Below are 21524 nucleotides of genomic sequence, written 5' to 3' on the forward strand. Positions count from 1 at the left end.
TCCACAAAGCGAGTTAGTGCCCAGCAACCTGGTGCACTGTAGATTTACACTCTGGCTTGCCGTGCACTAATTCACTGTGCAGACAAGCTTTCTGTGAACAATCCTTTAGACTTTACAAACAGAGATGATGGGGCACGGAGGGGAAGAGTCATGGATTAACTAGCACCATTTTCCATTATTTGTAATCAAACCCTTTTTAATAATACAGCATTAAAAAAAGCTGTTACGTATTTAAAAAAAACAAAACATTCTCCACATGCTGTAACAGAAAAGCAAACAATTAGATGTGCAGAAAATCCTCCACTCTTCATTATTAATACAGAGAGTCAAAAAAGTAGCTCCAATACGCACTTACTTCTGAAGCTTTCTTTTCTAAAGCACTCCTTCATTTACTTTAGCAATTCACAACTAAATGCATAAAATGTAATGCTAGTGTGAAGAATTTTTTGAGATGTAAAGGACTTATGTAAGTAAAGAGCATATTTACTTTTGACTGATAACAAAGGCATGGGAATTAATTTTTAAAAGCCTTACAAATGGTACCAAAGAGTAACACGAGTTTGGGTGTTTAGTGCCTTAGAGTTGGATTAATTCCAATTAATCAACCTTAAATCAGAGTGAAATAGGAGAGGGGTAAAGTTATAACTATTTTGAGTTACAACAATTGCATTTTGACTTCTTTGCACTCAATATCAACTATGATCCAACAAGTCTGCTTTAAAGCTCTTTTCATTGTACAGATATGGTGTGATATGTTTTCTGTTGAACTTAAAGTTGGCTGAATGTTACCTTTTTTTGTGTTTGTTTGTTTTTAAACAAAAACAATACTGGGCAATGGACCTAAAATGGTAAAAAACAATTGAATTATGTGCTGAAGCCAACATTTCTTTTCATTGATATATATTATCTTATTAAAAACAGACAATTTTCCTTGTTATAATATATGCTTAAACTATTTATTGTACATACATTTTCACTATTCAAATTTTCCACTGTTCAATAGGAAAATATCAGTTCATAGTCAAGAAAGAGGTTAGAAATACATTCCAAAAAAGGGTCTCAGATCTCCATCTGGACCAGCCGTGGGTTAGGGCCAGGTGCTAAAAGGGAGAGCTCAAGTTTTGATGCCAGAGAATAATCAGCACAGAGGTCTAGACCATGGCTAGCCCTTACATCTTCTTCCTCTCTTGAACATGTGAGTAAGAAACCTTTTCCCCCTTGTGCACCCCTGCCTGCCCCCTCAGAGGCCAGCCATAACTGGATTCCCCCAACATTCAATAAGACATTATGAAATAGCCATCTAGTCAATGGCTATTCCATCCTCCATCTCTTTCTGAAAGCCAAGAATTACTGAAATCATGCACTACTTACACTCTGGAAAATAAAATATCCAGGGTCTGGAAGATCCCAGAACAATTATTTACACAGCACAAACATAGTTGGTGTTCTTATTCATATCAAAACACGGGAGCAAGGTTGAGTCAACATACTTCTGATGTTAAATAAGAACATTGATAAATTATTGCTTCAGCTGGTCTTTTTGACTGGATTAAAAAACATGCACATGCAGCAAAATCACTGAGTCAGTTTCTAAACTCAGTTACACCAAAGTTGACCTGCATGCCTCCAGCTTTCACCCTGACCACACCACACGATCCATCGTCTACAGCCAAGCTCTGCGATACAACCGCATTTGCTCCAACCCCTCAGACAGAGACAAACACCTACAAGATCTCTGTCAAGCTTTCTTACAACTACAATACCCACCTGCAGAAGTAAAGAAACAGATTGATAGAGCCAGAAGAGTTCCCAGAAGTTACCTACTACAGGACAGGCCTAACAAAGAAAATAACAGAACGCCACTAGCCGTCACCTTCAGCCCCCAACTAAAACCCCTCCAACGCATTATTAAGGATCTACAACCTATCCTAAAGGATGACCCAACACTCTCACAAGTCTTGGGAGACAGGCCAGTCCTTGCCTACAGACAGCCCCGCAACCTGAAGCAAATACTCACCAACAACCACATACCACACAACAGAACCACTAACCCAGGAACTTATCCTTGCAACAAAGCCCGTTGCCAATTGTGCCCACATATCTATTCAGGGGACACCATCACAGGGCCTAATAACATCAGCCACACTATCAGAGGCTCGTTCACCTGCACATCCACCAATGTGATCTATGCCATCATGTGCCAGCAATGCCCCTCTGCCATGTACATTGGTCAAACTGGACAGTCTCTACGTAAAAGAATAAATGGACACAAATCAGATGTCAAGAATTATAACATTCATAAACCAGTCGGAGAACACTTCAATCTCTCTGGTCACGCAATCACAGACATGAAGGTCGCTATCTTAAAACAAAAAAACTTCAAATCCAGACTCCAGCGAGAAACTGCTGAATTGGAATTCATTTGCAAATTGGATACTATTAATTTAGGCTTAAATAGAGACTGGGAGTGGCTAAGTCATTATGCAAGGTAGCCTGTTTCCTCTTGTTTTTTCCTACCCCCCCCCCCCCAGATGTTCTGGTTTAACTTGGATTTAAACCTGGAGAATGGTCAGTTTAGATGAGCTATTACCAGCAGGAGAGTGAGTTTGTGTGTGTATGGGGGTGGGGGGGATGTGAGAAAACCTTGATCTATGCAGGAAATAGCCCGACTTGATTATGTAAAGAGTTGTCACTTTGGATGGGCTAGCACCAGCAGGAGAGTGAATTTGTGGGGGGGGGTGGAGGGTGAGAAAACCTGGATTTGTGCTGGAAATGGCCCACCTGTTGATCACTTTAGATAAGCTATTACCAGCAGGACAGTGGGGTGGGAGGAGGTATTGTTTCATGATTTCTGTGTGTATATAAAGTCTGCTGCAGTTTCCACGGTAAACATCTGATGAAGTGAGCTGTAGCTCACGAAAGCTCATGCTCAAATAAATTGGTTAGTCTCTAAGGTGCCACAAGTACTCCTTTTCTTTCTGAGTTTATGCTGAAGTAACCAAGATTAAAACCTGACCCTGAGATTCCCATATACATATTTCATGCATTAAAAAGATATAAAAGAATTATGTGGGTTAAGACGGACCTTTATGCCACGGAGGCAGGATTGTTTTCATAATACCAACACCATCCACAATAGATGATCCTGCTCTCCCTGAAGGCAGTAGTAGTTTTGCGATTGGCTTCATTGGGAGCAGAACTGGACTCAACGCTGAATATTGCCCGTGATGGCAATTCCACAGCCTCCCTTGACGGCTTGCTTCATTATGTCACTTTTCCTTATACTTAACCTAATTTTGCCTTGCTGCAGCCTCAGACTACTTGTTGTTCAGTCTCATTAGTTAATGCAAATAATTGATCCCTCTCTCCTTCATAATCTCTCTTCACGTACCGCTAAATCACTGCATTGACTATTGTTTTTTTAATACACTACTGACATGCAAAGATTGCATCTAAAAGTGAAGAGAAAGAATCCTTCCTTTATTATATTAAGGCTGGTAAAATCTCAGACATTCAAATGCAGAAAACTGTATCATTTACCCTGGGGCTATCAGTTTTGCCCAGGTTGCTAGTGCCCTGTGAAACAATTTCTCACTCTCTCTCCAGACAGGAGGGCAAGCCATGAACTGGACAATGAGTCCCAAAAGAAAAGTTTTCTTACTCGCTCCCTTGCCAGACCAAGCACATCACCTGCAAGTCATGGAACATAAGGCCTCTGTCAGCATGGGGAGAAAGTTCTACAGCAAGTTTCTAACCTTGGCTTTCTATTTGGCAACAGAGTGTTGTTAGGATATAGATATTCAGGCCTGTCTGTAAAGGCCTGTACTTTAAGAATTTAGGTGTATTCTTATCACTTGGCTAGTTAGTGATTTTGATTCTTTCTTTTATACCTCTGTCTGCCAGTGTAAGGTCCTTCTCTTACTGTGACAGTCTGAGGCCCTGTTCTTAGGCTAAGGCCTTTGGCTAAGCAGCAGAGGCAGCCATAAGCTGGGAAGCGAACAGTCACATCCTCACATTCTAAACTAGTCACATTGAAATAAGGTGCTATTGGGCTGTCAGGCACTATCAGGACAGGATTGTATTCCTATCACCTCCAGAGAAAGGGAAGTGCCTAGAAAATGTAAAAGGAAACTTAGTTTGATAGCATCCGGTCAGTTTGGATGAGCTATTACCAGCAGGAGAGTGAGTTTGTGTGTGTATGGGGGTGGAGGGGATGTGAGAAAACCTGGATTTGTGCTGGAAATGGCCCACCTTAATTATGCACATTGTAGGGAGAATGGTCACTTTGGATGAGCTATTACCAGCAGGAGAGTGAGTTTGTGTGTGTGGTTTTTGGGAGGGGGGTGAGAGAACCTGGATTTGTGCAGGAAATGGCCCAACTTTATTATCATGCACATTGTGTAAAGAGTTGTCACTTTGGATGGGCTATCACCAGCAGGAGAGTGAATTTGTGTGGGGAGGTGGAGGGTGAGAAAACCTGGATTTGTGCTGGAAATGGCCCACCTGATGATCACTTTAGATAAGCTATTACCAGCTGGACAATGGGGTGGGAGGAGGTATTTTTTCATATTCTCTGTGTATATATAAAGTCTGCTGCAGTTTCCACGGCATGCATCCGATGAAGTGAGCTGTAGCTCACGAAAGCTCATGCTCAAATAAATTGGTTAGTCTCTAAGGTGCCACAAGTACTCCTTTTCTGTCTGGCAAGAACTCACTTATCAATAGCTGGGATGTGAAATCCTCACTTCTGTATTGCTTTGTCATTATAGTTCCCACTTTGCTATTGTTTGTCTGTATAATCTCTGTCTGGTTCTGTGATTGTTTGTCTGCTGTATAATTAATTTTGCTGGGTGTAATCTAATTATTGTGGTGGGATATAATTGGTTAGCTAATCATGTTACAATATGTTAGGATTGGTTAGTTAAATTTCAGTAGAATGATTGGTTAAGGTACAGCTAAGAATATTACTATATAAATTAGGGGCAAACAGGAAGTAAGTTGGGATTCGAAAATAAGGAAAAAGGAACTTGTATTTAAGCTTGCTGGAAGTTCACCCCAATAAACATCGAATTGTTTGCACCTTCGGACTTCGGGTATTGTTGCTCTCTGTTCATGCGAGAAGGACCAGGGAAGTGGGAGAGCGAAGGAATAAACTCTCTAACAAGTGTGCTCACACAATAAACTTAAACCAACTTATTGAAGTTGGTAGTCTTGTGCTATTTAATCATGTTTTTACACTTATTTGCACATGGTCAAGGACATGGAAATAAAAGCTTGAATAGGTCTGATGTTGTTGAGTGCTGCCCATTCATTGCTTCTGTGTTATTGATGAATGCTCATGTCACAGAACTCCCTCTCCCCACAATCAAATGAATCCCCATTAAGAGAGAAATACAGCAACTAGATTTTTAAAAGGTGCTAGATAATTTCATGGCCATTAGTAACATATATATTTTCTAAAGCAGGTACCTAAATCACATACTTCAGGACAGTAATTGATTAACACAGGGTTCAGGAAGGGAGTCCTGTACATACACCAGTGCACAGCTGGCCAGTTTGTTCATTGGGAAGGTTGACCCTCTTCTAAAGAATCAGATTTAGGCAGTGGTATCCTCCATCAAGATACCTGAGTTGACATACTATGGGTCTACCTTGACAAATTCTATGTAAAGAAAATAATCTACAGGTCTTTACTCTGGGAAAGTTCTCCCCTGTAGTTGATATACCGTAACTTAAATAGTGGGGGGGGAAGCCAATCTAAAAAACGACTGAAGTCTGTTTAAACATTATGTACATGTTTAAACAGACTTCAGTCGTTTTTTAGATTGGCTTCCCCCCCCACTATTTAAGTTACAGTATATCAACTACAGTACATTGGATGACTGTAATTTTCATTCATGTATCAAGAGACTAACACTTGTATCTCAATAAACAATTACCACATTTTTTCAATGAAGTCCATACTTCTAGATAAAAACACAGGAAAATATTTTTAATTTTGCTCCTGCTAAATGCAGAAACATTGTACCACGGAAGTATGTCTTGTATCAACTCTTAATAGTATGACAAGCACAACAAACATGCTGCTGACGCATGCTATATTCATTGTAACAAACAAAGTCCTTCTCTGTGATGGGTTTTGGAAGCATTATGCTAACTTTTTAGAGGACTGTAAGTGTTTCATAACATTATTATAAAAAAAAAAATCAGTGAGCAGTTATTTTTCTAACATTTCAAGTTTTAAAAGTCACTTTAAAGTGCTGTTTTTGGCTAATTCTTCTACAAAAAATGCTATTTAAAATTATGCAGAATGTTTTGGCAAAATCCACTGGAATTGTAACAAAAGCCTCTAAATCTCTTCTGGGCTTCTCAGCACATGCTAGTAGAAGCACTCCTATTATAAACGTGAACCTCTCTTCCCATTTGTTAAGAAGAGGTGATAAACAGTGTTGCAGACTTAAGCCAAATGTAACTGGAAATACAGAACTAGTATTCACACTTTTTTTTTTTAAATCCCTGAAGGTTTAACTCAACACGCATTAAAATTAACCTCAATATTTTCAGCACTAATGCAAAGACCTTGAGTGATTTATGTTTTCAAATTCTGGTAAAGCAAAGGGAAGATTTTCATATAAAAATCACACACATGGAGATGAAAATATACAACATATTAACATATCACGCCTCAAAAATGTTTCCTTTTTTATTAGGAAAAAAAATAATACTGCATCAAAATCAGGAGAAGCTCATACAATAGCTAACAAAACTTGTTATTATTCATTAGTGGCTGAGCTATATGTTTACCAAAAGGACACCAATGAAATACTGCAATATGCACACAGCAGTACATATCACAAGACTTTGCAACTATATGTTCCAAAGATATATTATGGCTTACCTTCACAGAGTTTCTGCTTTATTACTTCTCTTATTCTGGATATTGCAATATAATCTTCAACGTAAAATACATAAGTTGATGAGGGCTTGTTGGCAATAGCTCTAAGTTCATCCTCCTCAATTTCTGAGCCAACACCAATAGCAAACAAAGTGATTTTGTTTTTCCTTGCTTCTGCCGCTGCATCTTTGACTTCATCTTGGGACTTGCCATCAGTGAGAACAACAGCTATTTTAGTTAGAAATCTTGAGGATTTAGCAAAAAGGTGGTCAATCGCAAACTGAATCGCTCTTCCTGTTCTCGTATTTCCACCTAAATATTGTATGGATTCCATTTCTCCGATTAGATTTTCAGTGGAATCATGAGTTCCTAGTGGGATTTCAAGTACAGGGTAATCACTGTACTGGACTACTCCAACTTGAATAAACTTTGGCCCTATGTCAAAATTTCTTGTAATATTGACAAGCCACCTTTTGATAATTTCAAAGTTTTCTGGGCCAACACTGTAGGAGCCATCTAAGATGAAAACTAAATCCGCTGGAGCAGTTCTGCAACCTAAAGACAAAAATCAAAGCAATACTTTTAATGGGGATCTTCTCTACTGCAAGAAATCCTTTTTTCATTTATCAGTGATTGGTTATATTGTAGTCAGCTGGCCAAAATATTTTGTAAATTGTTCATTTATAATCACCATATCAAAAAATCTACTAAATTTATCAGAAGACAAGCTATTTTCAGTCAGACCTGCAGACTTGACTTGGCACCTGAAAAAAATCAAGCTGTGCTCTGTTTTGCACATTATCACCATCCATAACCAACAATAAAAACTCTGGAATCAGAATTGCAGCTGGCAATTGCATTTGATGCCTGAGATAGAAAAGAATGCAGCTTTCGCTTCCATACCTGTATTTGTCTGCAATGATGACAGCAATAAAAAAGCAGATCTGACACAAAACACACACGGGCAGGATACAGCTAATTACAGCAGCAAGGTATTTTTCCCCTCAGTCATTTTCTGATCACAACCCCACTGTAAAATTTCTCTGACACTGGTACCAAGCACCAACAGTAACAATTATAGAGCATTTAATTCTGTTGAATGGCACTGGTAGCCCATTATAATTCAAGGAGATGTCATCGAATCACTTGAGCTCAATAACAGAAGAGTGGAGCATGTGTTTATGGGCATAGTAGTTAGGAGGTGCATTATTTTTATCATAAAGTGTAATGCAATTGCATAATGACAGCTGCATAGATTTCAATATTTACTGTCTTATTGTTGCTATACAAACAGTAATCTGAATCACGTGACTTCTGGAGGAGAGGTGTACAAAGGACAATTTTGGAATAAGTAAGCCATATGCATCTAATAAAGAGTGGTCTTTGTCTTGGAGCCTTATTAGAGTTCAACTTGCTCCTAAGGAATTTTCCTTGAAACAACAATCAGTTCCCATTTTTTAAAAATACAGACATTCCCTTCCTGCAGGAGACGTAAAATATTATGGCTACAGGATCATACATCAGGAACCTTTCATCAGTGACAATTCATAGAATCATAGAACTGAAAGGGACCTCGAGAGGTCATCTACTCATGGCGGGACTAGTTATCTAGACTATTCCTGACAGGTATTTGTCTAACCTGTGCTTAAAAATCTCCAATGATGGAGATTCCATAACCTCCCTAGGCAATTTATTCCGGTGCTTAACCACCCTGATAGTCAGGAAGCTTTTCCTAATGTCCAACCTAAACCTCCCTTGCTGAAATTTAAGCCCATTTCATCTTGTCCTATCCTCAGAGGTTAAGAAAAACAATTTTTCTTCCTCCTTGAAAACTTATGTCCCCTCTCAGTCTTCTCTTTTCCAGACTAAACAAATCCAATTTTTTCAATCTTCCCTCATAGGTCATGTTTTCCAGACCTTTAATCATTTTTGTTCCTCTTCTGTGGACTCTCTCCAATTGGTCCACATCCTTCCTGAAACGTGGCACCCAAAACTGGACACAATATTCCAGCTGAGACCTAATCAGAGCAGAGTAGAGCGGAAGAATTACTTCTCGTGTCTTGTGTGCAACACTCCTGCTAATTCATCCCAGAATGATGTTCGCTTTTTTTGCAACAGCGTTACACTATTGACTCATTTAACTTGTGGTCCACTCTGACCCCCAGATCCCTTTCCGCAGTACTCCTTCCTAGGCAGTCAGTTCCCATTTTGTATGTGTGCACCTGGTTGTTTCTTCCTAAATGGAGTACTTTGCATTTGTCCTTATTGAATTTCATCCTATTTACTTCAGACCATTTCTCCAGTTTGTCCAGATCATTCTGAATTTTAATCCTTTCCTTCAAAGCACTTGCAACCCCTCCCGGCTTGGTATCAGCCACAAACTTTATAAGTGTACTCTCTATGCCATTATCTAAATCATTGATGAAGATATTGAACAGAACCGGACCCAGAACTGATCCCTGAGGGATCCCACTCGTTACGGCCTTCCAGCATGACTGTGAACCACTGATAACTACTCTCTGGGAACGGTTTTCCAAGCAGTTTTGCACCCACCTTATAGGAGCTCCATCTAGGTTGCATTTCCATAGTTTGTTTATGAGAAGGTCATTGGGGGACAGTATAAAAAGCTTTACTAAAATCAAGATATACCACGTCTATCGCTTCCCCCGCCCCCATCCACAAGACTTGCTACCTTGTCAAAGAAAGCCATCAGATTGGTACGACACTATTTGTTTTTGACAAATCCATGCTGACTGTTACGTATCACCTTATTATCTTCGAGATGTTTGAAAACTGAGTGCTTAATTATTTGCTCCATTATTTTTCCAGGTACAGAAGTTGACTGGCCTGTAATTCCCCGGCTTGTCCTTATTTCCCTTTTTATAGATGGGCACTATATTTGCCCTTTTCTAGTCTTCTGGAATCTCTCCCTTCTTTCATGACTTCTCAAACATAATCGATAATGGCTCAGATATCTCCTCAGTCAGCTCCTTGAGTATTCTAGGATGCATTTCATCAGGCCCTGGTGACTTGAAGACCTCTAATTTGTCCAAGTAATGTTTAACTCGTTCTTTCCCTATTTTAGCCTCTTCTGATCCTATCTCATTTTCACTGGCATTCACTACATTAGACATCCAACCACCACCAACCTTCTTGGTGAAAACTGAAACAAAGAAATCATTAGGCATCTCTGCCATTTCTACATTTTCTGTTTTTACTTTTCCCCCTCATTGAGAAATGGGCCTACCCTGTCGTTGGTCTTCCTCCTGCTTCTAATGTATTTGTAGAATGTTTTTTTGTTACCCATTATGTATCTAGCTAGTTTGATCTCATTTTGTGCCTTGGCCTTTCTAATTTTGTCCTTACATACTTGTGTTATTTGTTTATATTCATCCTTTGTAATTTGACCTAGTTTCCACTTTTTGTAGGACTCTTTTTTGATTTTTAGATCATTGAAGATCTCCTGGTTAAGCCAGGGTGGTCTCTTGCCATACTTTCTATCTTTCCTACGCAGTGGGATTGTTTCCTCTCGTGCCCTTTATAATGTCTCTCTGAAAAACTGCCCTCTGTCTTCTATTGTTTTTCCCCTTAGACTTGCGTCTCATGGGATCTTACCTACCAGCTCCCTGAGTTTGCGAAAGTCTGCCTTCTTGAAATCCATTGTCTTTATTGTGCTGTTCTCCCTCCTACCATTCCTTAGAATCATGAGTTCTATCATTTCATGATCACTTTTACCCAAGCTGCCTTCCACTTTCAAATTCTCAACCAGTTCCTCCCTATTTGTCAAAATCAAATCTAGAACAGCCTCTCCCCTGGTAGCTATCTCCACCTTCTGAAATAAAAAATTGTATCCAATACATTCCAATAACTTATTGGATAATCTGTGCCCTGCAGTGTTATTTTCCCAAAAGATGTCTGAGTAGTTGAAGTTCCCCATCACCTCTAAGTCCTGTGCTTTGGGTGAATTTGTTAGCTGTTTAAAAAAAGCCTCATCCACCTCCTCTACCTGGTTAGGTGGTCTGTAGTAGACCCCTACCATGACATCAGCCTTGTTTTTTACCCCGTTTATCTTTATCCGGAGACTTTCAGCAAGTCTGTCTCCTATTTCCATCTCAATCTCAGTCCAAGTGTATACATTTTTAATATATAAGGCAACACCTCCTCCCCTTTTTCCCTGCCTGTCCTTCCTGAGCAAGCTGTACCCTTCTATACCAATATTCCAGTCATGCGTATTATCCCACCAGGTCTCTGTGATGCCAACTATGTCATAGTTGTTTATTTACTAGCATTTTGAGTTCTTCCTGCTTATTCCCCATACTTCTTGCATCAGTATACAGCCATCTACGATACTGATTTGATTCCCCACCCTCCCCATTCTGTCTTGTCTCTCCTTTATCCCTGCTCTAACAGCCCATACTCCCCCGCCATCCCCTCCAAATTCCAAACTTTCTCCCAGGTCTCGATGTTCTTGACTTACCCGTGGGCTTTGGTCACCTGCCCCCTTCGAACCTAGTTTAAAGCCCTCCTCACTAGGTTAGCCAGTCTGTATGCAAATATGCTCTTCCCCTTCCTTGATTCACCATTGACATTTCATCCTAGTAAGCACCATATGTGGATGTGGATACAGATAGCATATTCAGGGGACTGGATTATGATACACTTGTTTTTAACTAGCCAGGACACATAAATAAAATTAAATAAATCTCTCTTACTTGCTCTTATTTCACCATCTTCAGCCGAGACGTAATCCTGAAGTAGCAGAATTAAAATTGTCTGAAGAAACTTTAAGTTCTGTGCCATGTATATTTTATTTCCAAAGTTTTAAGTCCTAAATTAAACTGTAAAAAGAAAATATATTACAGTTCTATCAAACGAAAATACAACTGAACAGTTATGCTTTGCAAATTGTGCATAAAAAATGACTCGGGATCAAATCTAGCTAGTAGTCCTACTGACTAGGTTCCGTAACTTCAGGTGTACTATCCATGTAAGTAATGTGAGAAAGATTTGACCCTTATTCTAGAATTATAACCATCTCCTAGGTATTATCTGAAACAACTATCATTTTACTATAGGGTATTATATAAGAGTAACAAGTACATTATGTCCTAAAGCCACAAATTTGAAATTGTCCCATGAAATGTAATTCGCTTAGGATGCACAGCTGCTTCATTCTTCTTAAGAGGGGACAAATTGTCTGAGGCACAGAGCACAATATGGGTCTTTGCATGACTGTAGTCCCCTTCACCATACCTAGCTATTGGAATTGTAATAGGAAAAGAAATGCAGTTTTCCTCCCCCAAATAATGTTGGTTTATGTGATTTACACTATTTCATATACTATTATGAACTCAAAGAGGGTCAGATTCTGATCTCAATGATTGTGGTGTAGACCTGGGGGTGATACTCCTGATTTCAGTAGCATTACTGCAGATTTAATCTCCTGTCACTGAAATCAGAATCTTGTCCCAAATGTGTTACAGTAGAGCTGTGCATTAGAGGGGAAATAAGATGAGCACAATGCCATGCATTAATGCACATTATCACTAAATTGCTTCCACTAATATTAGCAGATGCAACATGCCATGACAAATTTCATATGGCCTTTTCTCCATTCCAGTTTTTACTCTGGATATTCTCTCCCATCTGCTGTTTGCTCCAACCCCTGATTTGCACCTATTTGTTTACACGATACATTTTATTTTAACCACATCTTATAACTATACTCCTTGCTTAATTCCATGTCTGTTATGTATTAAAATAGGACTCTAATGAATAAAAATGAAATAGGGCTACTTTGGAATATTATACTTTACTCTTAATTAATTTTAAACTAATTTCAAGACACAGAGGAGACAAAGACTTTAAATTTTTACTTTGTGTGTTTTCACCTTCTAGAACACAAGCATATCTTTAATGGTCATATTCTGTTCTCAGTTACAAAATGCAAATCTCTGGTCAGTGGTGAAAATGCACTGCTGGCACAAGCAAGTGAATTTGGTCAAGTGTGGTTGCACAAATGTAATGCAGACCAGAATTTGATCCTCACCTGCTTATCTGTGTGCACAGTCTTAATAAATCTGCAGGCTGTTTTTCTGCTTAGTACATTGTCAGCATCTCCTGTGTGTCATGACAGTGGCAATATCCACTGAATTCCTTGGTTTTGATACAAAACATAGTCCTCTGTTGACTAGTAGTTGGTCAGACAACTTTTTTTAATCTCTTCAGCAAGCAAATCAATAACTCAACGGGGGCCCAGTTTTAAAAGATGCTAAACACCCTGAACTCCCACTGAATTTAGAACTTTTCAGAATAAGACCAAACTAATATAGACATTGCCCTCTGGCCCTGCATCCTTCTCCTCTGTCAACCATGTTGGTCTTGACCATCCACTTGTTCATTTGTCTAACAAACATCTTTACATTCTTTTTGCCAAGAATCCTCTCCCTGAGCTGATCTCCAGTGTCACTACCATATCCTCTTTCAAATCCCTCCTCAAGACCCATGTCTTCAGTGATTCACACATGAAATGGGCCTACAAATAATACATAGGCGGAGGCGCCACTGGATGTAAATGAAATATATTTGTTTAACAACATAATAAAATGTCAGCGTACTTTATTTAAATGTATAACACTTGTACATATATGTATACTGTCCTTCTCCCTCATCCTTTGTATGTTGCTTGTCTCCTTTGACTGTAAACTTTTTAGTGCAAAAAAGGGGTCTTCCTATATGTATAGACAGCATCTCCCACCCTGGTGATAATTAGAAACCGATTAGATGTGAAAAAACTTCTAAGTACTACAGAACACCCACTCTGGATACAGGCATGCAGTATTTTGTTTTGACATATGAGAAGTGCCACAAGTAGCAGGTAAATGGAAACAAATAATTATTCCCTTTACCAAAAGTAGCCAAAGGAGTACAATGAAAAGAATGGTTTCAGAGTAGCAGCCGTGTTAGTACTAGGCATCCAGAAAAGAATCAGCAGAGAATCTACATTCTGTAACAGTTTAATAGACGCTTGGTCCCACAAATACCAACCTACCAGATGTTTTTATTAGGTTGATGATGGGGGGGGGGGAGTTTTACTGAGATTTAAGAACAAGGCAAAAATTATTGAAAAGGTAAGAATTTCAGATTCAAGTTTATTCTCTGTGGATTCATGATAGTTATGTACTAAATGAAAGATGTGCAATTTGAACAAGTTCTCCAATCAAACACAGAATTTTTCCATTATTTTGGGGAATTTTTCTTACTTAGCATATGAGCCAAAAGGAGTACATTGCTGTAGTTTGGCTTCTAAGTCAGCTTCTTGCATTTTCTATTACTTAGAAGGCATTCATCTCAGTCCAACTTTTTTTTTTAATTTCCTCCATACACAACCTCTGTAAAATCTGACTTCTGACCTGAGCTGAAGCTAAATACTAGGGACTTAAAAACAAAGCACAAAAGAAACATCAGCTTCCAAAAATGCTAGTTAACCTATAACAAGCAAAGAAGAGGCAATGTTAACACTTGCAAGAAACCTATTTTATTTTACCTCTTTCAAATTATTATGGTGTACGTAAGTCAATACGACAAGCTGACACGATCATGTTCTTTTTCAAATAAACCTACTTTTCTGCAACACGTTTTATTTATTTATTATTTGTATTGTGGTAGAATGTACGAGCTCCAATCAGGGACCAGAACATATTCTGCTAGGTGCTGTACAAACACAGAATGTCCCTTCCCAACAGGATTTGTGCACACTTCATTATGAACACAAATTACTTTCCCTTCTGTCCCCACCATAACTACCGTAGTCCCAAAGAAATCTATAATCAGACTGTCAAGGAACCTCAACTCAAGAACTTTCGATCTCCGGTGGTTTGTTTTTTTTTAAATGTACTACATTTACTTACAAAGTACAAACAGAACTTAAGAAACAAAAGACAGCATACCTGTTATACGTGAATAAAAGTCTGTATGCATTAATATATATTACCTATTATGCTTGCATTTGTTAGGTTTGCTAAAATAGGAATTTTCTTTCAACCTGTTCTAGTAGTAGAAAAGTTTACTTACCCTCTTTTGTACTGGAAGACCAGAATGTTTCTAGCCCTGGCAAACTGCAGATCCTAAAATCAAATAATTCTTTATGATTACGATCTTTCCTCTCCCTGCTCCCACTTCAATTCTCACCTTACTTTATCTGCTGATATTACACATACCGCTCAAACTAAAAATTATTGTTCGATTCCATTTGAATGCTGGGATGCCAGTCTTATTTCAAACAGATTTAAGTGCTAATTTCTAGGAATTTGAAAGAGAGGCAATTAAAATCATTAAACTGTGTGGGAAAAAAAAAGCTGAAAGGTAATCAAAACACTGTGAATTTAAGATTCTATATCTAGAAAGCTGAAAGGACCAGAAACATAAGATTTATACCACTGGAAAACTGTTAATCCCAGACTTGATGGTTTTGAGATACATAACCTTAGAATCACCATGCCAAGATGTCATCTTGGCAAGATTAAAAGCTATTCTTCAAGAAGTGAAAACTAAGGCCAAGTGGTACCAAAAGAAACAGAAGATTTAAGAGGGAATTTGAATAGCAAATAACTAAAGACACAAAAAATCCTAGAAATACATTATTTGAAAATATCAGAAAAATTAATTAAGAAAATATCTGAAAGAGGCCACTAGGTCTTCAGAGTGTAAAGGGGAGCAATTATTATTATTTCATTGCACTCAAATGTGAGTTGGGATCTTCACAGAAAACTGTCCCAAAGATGACAAAATCTAAACTTTACACAAGAAAGAACAAAGGAAGGTGACAAGCAACAGAGGGGCTGTGACAAGCAAGGAGAAGGACTCTATCAAATACTCACTTTAGGTATGTGCACATCCTGGTGGCTCTCTTAACGGTTTGTTTATTAAGGAGGATAAATATATTGCAGAGAAGGGATATGACTTCTCTGCATCAATCCGTCTTTCCCACAGTCTTTATGGTACTAAATTTAAGTCACTGTCAGAAATGGAGGCATAAAAAGAGGAGATGGACTACACTGATAATTTTAATATTGGAAGAAATCATAACAACTATATAGTATTCATCCACGGGTTCTGGAGATGGAGGACCTTAAGAATGAAATGGCTAAAGAAAATATTTGTTTCTTTAGAATTTGTGCTTCCTTTCCACTTATAAAAATTAAAAATCAGCAATTCATAAAATACAAGTAAAAAATTAACGCAGTCCACCTATAAACCACTCAGGATGTAATTACACACATCCACTAACCATCCTAAAACTGTCCTCTTCCTAAAAACCCTGCAAAAAGATGGCTTTTGGAAAATAATTATTTCAAAACCACAAAGGAGAAGAGGGGAGCAAATTAAAAAGTCAAGAAACCTTCAGAAAGTAATTCATATAGTAGAACTAGCTTGTTTAAACTGAGAAAACACCAGCTCAAGTGTCTCTACTCAGCACAACTGCAAAAGTATGTTACAGGGAGAAAAAGAACCAGTTCACAAACCATTCGTGGCTCGACTGCTAAACACCAACACCTTAAATTCCATCTGAAAGCTAATAGATAGCCAGTGGGCATAACTGAGCATGAACATAATATGCAAACAGTAGGAAACTACATAAGTGGACAGTTACATTATGCACATCAGCTTTCAAATGGCCTTACAGTGTACGTAGTCTCATGTGCAGCATGTTACTGCACTATATGGTAAAAATCCTTATCCTTTATGAGTGATCCCCAAACTTTTTCTGTCACGTCCCCCCGCCCCCAACCCATAATAGAGACTGTTCACCTCCCACACACCCCTTCAGGAACCACAGTCGGGGATGAGGCCAGAGCCATGGTCGGGAGCTGGGGACAGGAGAAGAGCCGCAGGCCACAGCCAGAGCTGTGGCTGGAGCTATGGCCGGTAGCAAAGCTCCAGCTGCAGGCAAGAGCCAGGACTGCAGCTGTGTCCGCAGCTGGGAGCAGAGCCGCCGCCGGGGCCAGGAGCGGGTCCGCGGCCAGGGCCCAAGCTGGGACTGAGGCAGGGCCAGAGCTGGGGGCAGAGCATGGCTGGGTGGCGCTCTCCCCATCCCCAGTGGGGGCTGGCCAGGGTCCCGCCCCACCCCCGAACATTTGGGACCACTGCTTTATAAAATGTCACTAGATGGGATTGTGGGAATTACAGATAAATGAGCCTTACTGCAGTAGTAGCTACAATTATTTTTAAAATTACTGAATACCTAAACACAATAAAACAGGGCAAGGGTTTCTGTAAGTGAAAACCATACTTCTACAACATAAAAGAGTTCTTTAAAGGTAGTCAACAAAATAGTGGGCAATGGAAGACTATTTTTAAATCAATTTGTCCAGTAACAAAAAGGCTTTAATAGTAGGTCTAAATGTATTTTGGTTTGGTGAATAAAAATATATTCTCTCAACAAAGCTATTTTTCTAAATACAAATTTTTAAAGAGTTCCTCTGTATGTCCTTTACAACTCTCAAAAAGAACATCTGGTTCCTGTAAGATAGAAGAAATCAGGGCACTTAAAAATCTCATTTATAAGTCTAAAGCCAAAAAGCTGTTCAATACTCCAAATTGGATTTGTTACCAGAAACCAAAATTCAAAAGGAAATTACCCAAAACTTAAGTGGCTTGCCCAGCAGGCAGATTCCAGGAATTACATAGCCACTAAATTTATTGTAAATTTAAAGAAAATAATAATATGCAATTGAATTTTTAGTGGTCACAATAGGTGCCAACCAACAGCACTAGATACCAAAGTTCTCTTTATCACCTACATAAAAGATACAGCACAAGCAATAGAAGTGTAAGTGTCCTAAGAAGACCTGCCAGAATACCTCATTACTACTTCAAACCACGTCTACACTACAAACTTTGGTGGAAGCAAGTTACGTTGGCATAGATCAGCCCCAGTTAGTATATCCTGTGTGTGTGTACACACACTTGGTTCCTTGTATCGGTGTTGCACGTACTCACTAAGAGTAAGTGTGTCAATACAGTGCAGTGCACCCTGGGTAGGCATCCCAGTGTGCAATTCACCATCATCCAGCACACTGTATTTTGGGAAATTTTGGCAACGTACCTGGTGGTGCAGAAACAAGTTACACAGAGGTGCCTGGGAGAAAGGGGTCAAGTTCCCATCATGCAGCTTCTTCCATTCCATACCACCATCCATAACCCATATGGGGGCTAGAGCTGCCGGCCCTCACCCCAGGCTAGTGCCTCAGCCCCAGAGTGCTGGGAGAGTGGGCGCTGCAGCCCCAGGTCTCCCAGCCTCGGGAGGGTGAGTGCCGTGGCCCCAGCATGAGTTGGGGCCACTGCACAGGGGGAATAGAACCATAGAGTGGGAAGCAGGGGGACTGAGGGTGGAGCGTGGGCAGGGCCAAGCCTGGCTGTCCCCCAGCCCATGATACCCACCACCCATGGCTGCAGAACTTTTGAATGCAAAAAGCCACATTGCTGGATCTGTGTGCCAAGCTTGCCCCAGCCCTCCTGCACAGGAACACCAGAATGAGACCTGCACTGACAGCGGAGAAGTGAGTGGTAATACACTGTGGAAGTTTGCAATGCTGGATTGCCACAACTCAGTGGGAAATCATTTTGGACTTGAGAAATCCACAGTGGGGGGCCAGTGTCATGCAAGTGTGCAAGGCCATTGATCGTCTCCTGCTGCTCAGGACTGTGAATCTCATTAGTGCGCAGCACACAGTGGAAGGATTTGCTGTAATAGGGTTCCCTATTTTGGAACCAGCCCACCTTGCAACAGAGTACATCAACAGAAAGAAAGAGCTACTTTTCTATGGTTATGCAAGCACTGGGGATGTTTCACTGCAGGACTAATCACCAACTAAATCATCCCAGCCAGGGCTTTGTCAAGCCGGACCTTAAAAACCTCGAAGGAAGGAGATTCCACCACCTCCCTAGGTATCACATGCCAGTGCTTCATCACCCTCCTCGTGAAAAAGTTTTTCCTAATATCCATCTTAAACTTCCCCAACTGCAACTTGAGATTACTCCTTGTTCTGTCATCTGCTACCACTGAGAACAGGCTAGATACATCCTCTTTGGAACCCCCGCTTCAGGTAGTTGAAAGCAACTATCAAATCCCCCTTCATTCTTCTCTTCTGCAGATTAAATAATCCTAGTTCTCTCAGCCTCTCCTCATAAATCATGTGCTCCAGACCCCTAATCATTTTTGTTGCCCTCCGCTGGACTCTTTCCAATTTGTCCACATCCTTCTTGTAGTGTGGGGCCCCAAACTGGACACAGTACTCCAGATGAGGCCTCACCAATGCCGAATAGAGGTAGGGTGACCAGATGAAATGGACAAAATATTGGGACACCTGGGGGAAAGCCAAAAAAAAAAAAAAAAAAAAAAACACACAACCGCCAGAGTGGCCAAAGCCGCAATATTGGGACAAATGACGTCCCGACCGTTCATCGGTCAGGACGCGGGACAAAGAACTAAAAATCGACACAGTCTATCAGGATGTCTGGTCAGCCTAAATTGAGGAAAATGATCACGTCTCTCAATCTGTTGGCAATGCTCCTACCTATACAGCCCAAAATGCTGTTCGGCTTCTTGGCAACAAGGGCACACTGTTGACTCATATCCAGTTTCTTATCCACTGTAACCCCTAGGTCCTTTTCTGCAGAACTGCTGCCTAGCCACTCAGTCCCTAGTCTGTAGCAGGGCATGGGATTCTTTGGTCCTAAGTGCAGGACTCTGCACTTAAGTGGGCTGGTCAGGGAAGAGCATGACAATTGCATATTTAAGAACACAGGACTGTTCAGAAAGATGCATGCAGAGGCATTCTTTCCTGACTGGCAGATTAGCTTTGTGATGTTGAAATATCAACAGGGAACCTGGAGGACCAGCCTGCCCATTGCTCATGAAGCTGTACATCAGCCACCTGGACAGCACCGAAGAAAGATTCAATTACCAGCTTAGCAGGTGCAGAATGACAGTTGAATGTGCTTTTGGTAGACGGAAAGGACACTGGTGGTGTTTACTCATAAGATTGGATCTCTGAGAAAAATATCCCAGTGGCTATACTTGCCCACTGTGTCCTAAATATCTGTGAGGCAAAGGCGGGGAAAAGTTGCCACCAATATGGAAGAGAGAGGTAAAGCAGCTGTCTGCTGAGTTTGACACAAGAGCTACAGGAAGAGCTCAATAAAGAGCTATGCAGCTGAGGGAGGCCCTTGACAGAGCACTTTATCAGTCAGCCACAGTAATTTGGTATGGTGGACTGTGCTCTACTTGGCCCTGAAGATTTGGAACCGGTTAGGAATTGTATGGGGCTTGATGTACATTTATGAATACAACAGTATTAATTCAGCTATTCATTTTTCTGTGCTTGCTGTACATTATTACAGTGTGATTGTCACTGATCCCATGAGTTCTGTTGCCCTGTACAATAACAAGTAGTAGGTGCTTTCAGTACCACTAGGTGTTCTGCAGCATGTGTTGTGAAATAATAAAGATGAATTAATTTTTAAAAAAGAGAATTTTATTGCATACCAGACCAGTGAAGGAGCGGGCGAAAACTACACACAACTGAAAAAATAATAAAAACTTCTGAAATAAATTAATGAACAGAATTTCACAAGGGGAAAAAACATTCATGTCCAGTTCAGTCCATTCTGACTACACATACACTCATCTGTGAAGCCATGATTGTCCTTACAGTCCCCTGACATGGAGTCATAGAGGTAGGGAAGTGGCCCCTGATGCCATTTGGACTGTTCGGGGGTTGCCATCAATGGAGAGCTCCATTTTAGCACCTCTCCACACACCCCCAACAGGCAAGCCCATGAATGTTGAACGTATAGGTCAACAAGATTCTGCAACATCTGTGTTTAGTGCCAGAAAAGCCCATCATGTCCTGGTGCATCTCTCTCCCCTTTTCCCGCTGGGCTTTCTCCTGCCTGCTCTTTCCTTCTCCATAGTGTTTGAAATATTCACCCTCCTTGCCCTCTGTTCACAGCCTGATGCAACACTGGCTTGCAGAATCTCTGAGACCATGTCCTGCTGACTCCTCTTCTTTCTCCTCCCCATCATGGCCAGACATTCTGCAGGTGTGGAGGGCAAGCCCTTCAATGCCACAACGGCAGCAGCTACAGATAAAGACGACACGTCACTGTATTTACAGTCACAACAGAAAGTGAAAAAGTAAGTTTCAGAACTTCCTTCCCTTGCTCTCCAGAAGTTTCAAACAAGATGTGATTATTGACACTTCACCTCTGGAGCACCTCTGCACAGTACTACTCTCCAGTCCCAGCCATAGTGAATATGGCCCACCCAGCAGGTATGCAGGGAGAAATGAAGAGGAAGTTGTTCGGCTGCATGAAACAACATCATTTTAGACCCTATTTCCATATGTAAGAGTACAGGGCAATGGCACTGAGTACTGCCACTCTTTTCCATTGACAGCGGTGATTTTAGCTGATATCCTGCACTTAAGAGTAACAAAGGCACAGAGAGCACAGCTGCTGCTGGCAAGCCAAAGTCACCCAGGCCCATATGCCACTAGCCTACTTGCTTACTGCAAATGGGGCCTGCCGAAGCCATCATGGACTGACATGGGAAAGTATCCTACCA

The 21524-nt window shown here is 40.4% G+C and overlaps 1 protein-coding gene across 1 annotated transcript in view; it reads right to left on the reverse strand.

Moving 5' to 3' along the window:
- Window positions 1–21524, reverse strand: part of COL21A1 (collagen type XXI alpha 1 chain) — a 194489-nt gene that overhangs the window by 129102 nt on the left and 43863 nt on the right. The window contains exons 2-3 of the mRNA XM_073336269.1: window positions 11608–11733; window positions 6899–7450 (exon numbers count right to left, since the gene is read on the reverse strand). Of these exons, the coding sequence (XP_073192370.1) occupies window positions 6899–7450; window positions 11608–11695 (640 nt within the window). The 5' untranslated portion in view covers window positions 11696–11733. The remainder of the gene's footprint in view (window positions 1–6898; window positions 7451–11607; window positions 11734–21524) is intronic.

This window comes from Lepidochelys kempii, chromosome 3, assembly GCF_965140265.1.
Source record: "Lepidochelys kempii isolate rLepKem1 chromosome 3, rLepKem1.hap2, whole genome shotgun sequence".
NCBI lineage: Eukaryota > Metazoa > Chordata > Testudines > Cheloniidae > Lepidochelys > Lepidochelys kempii.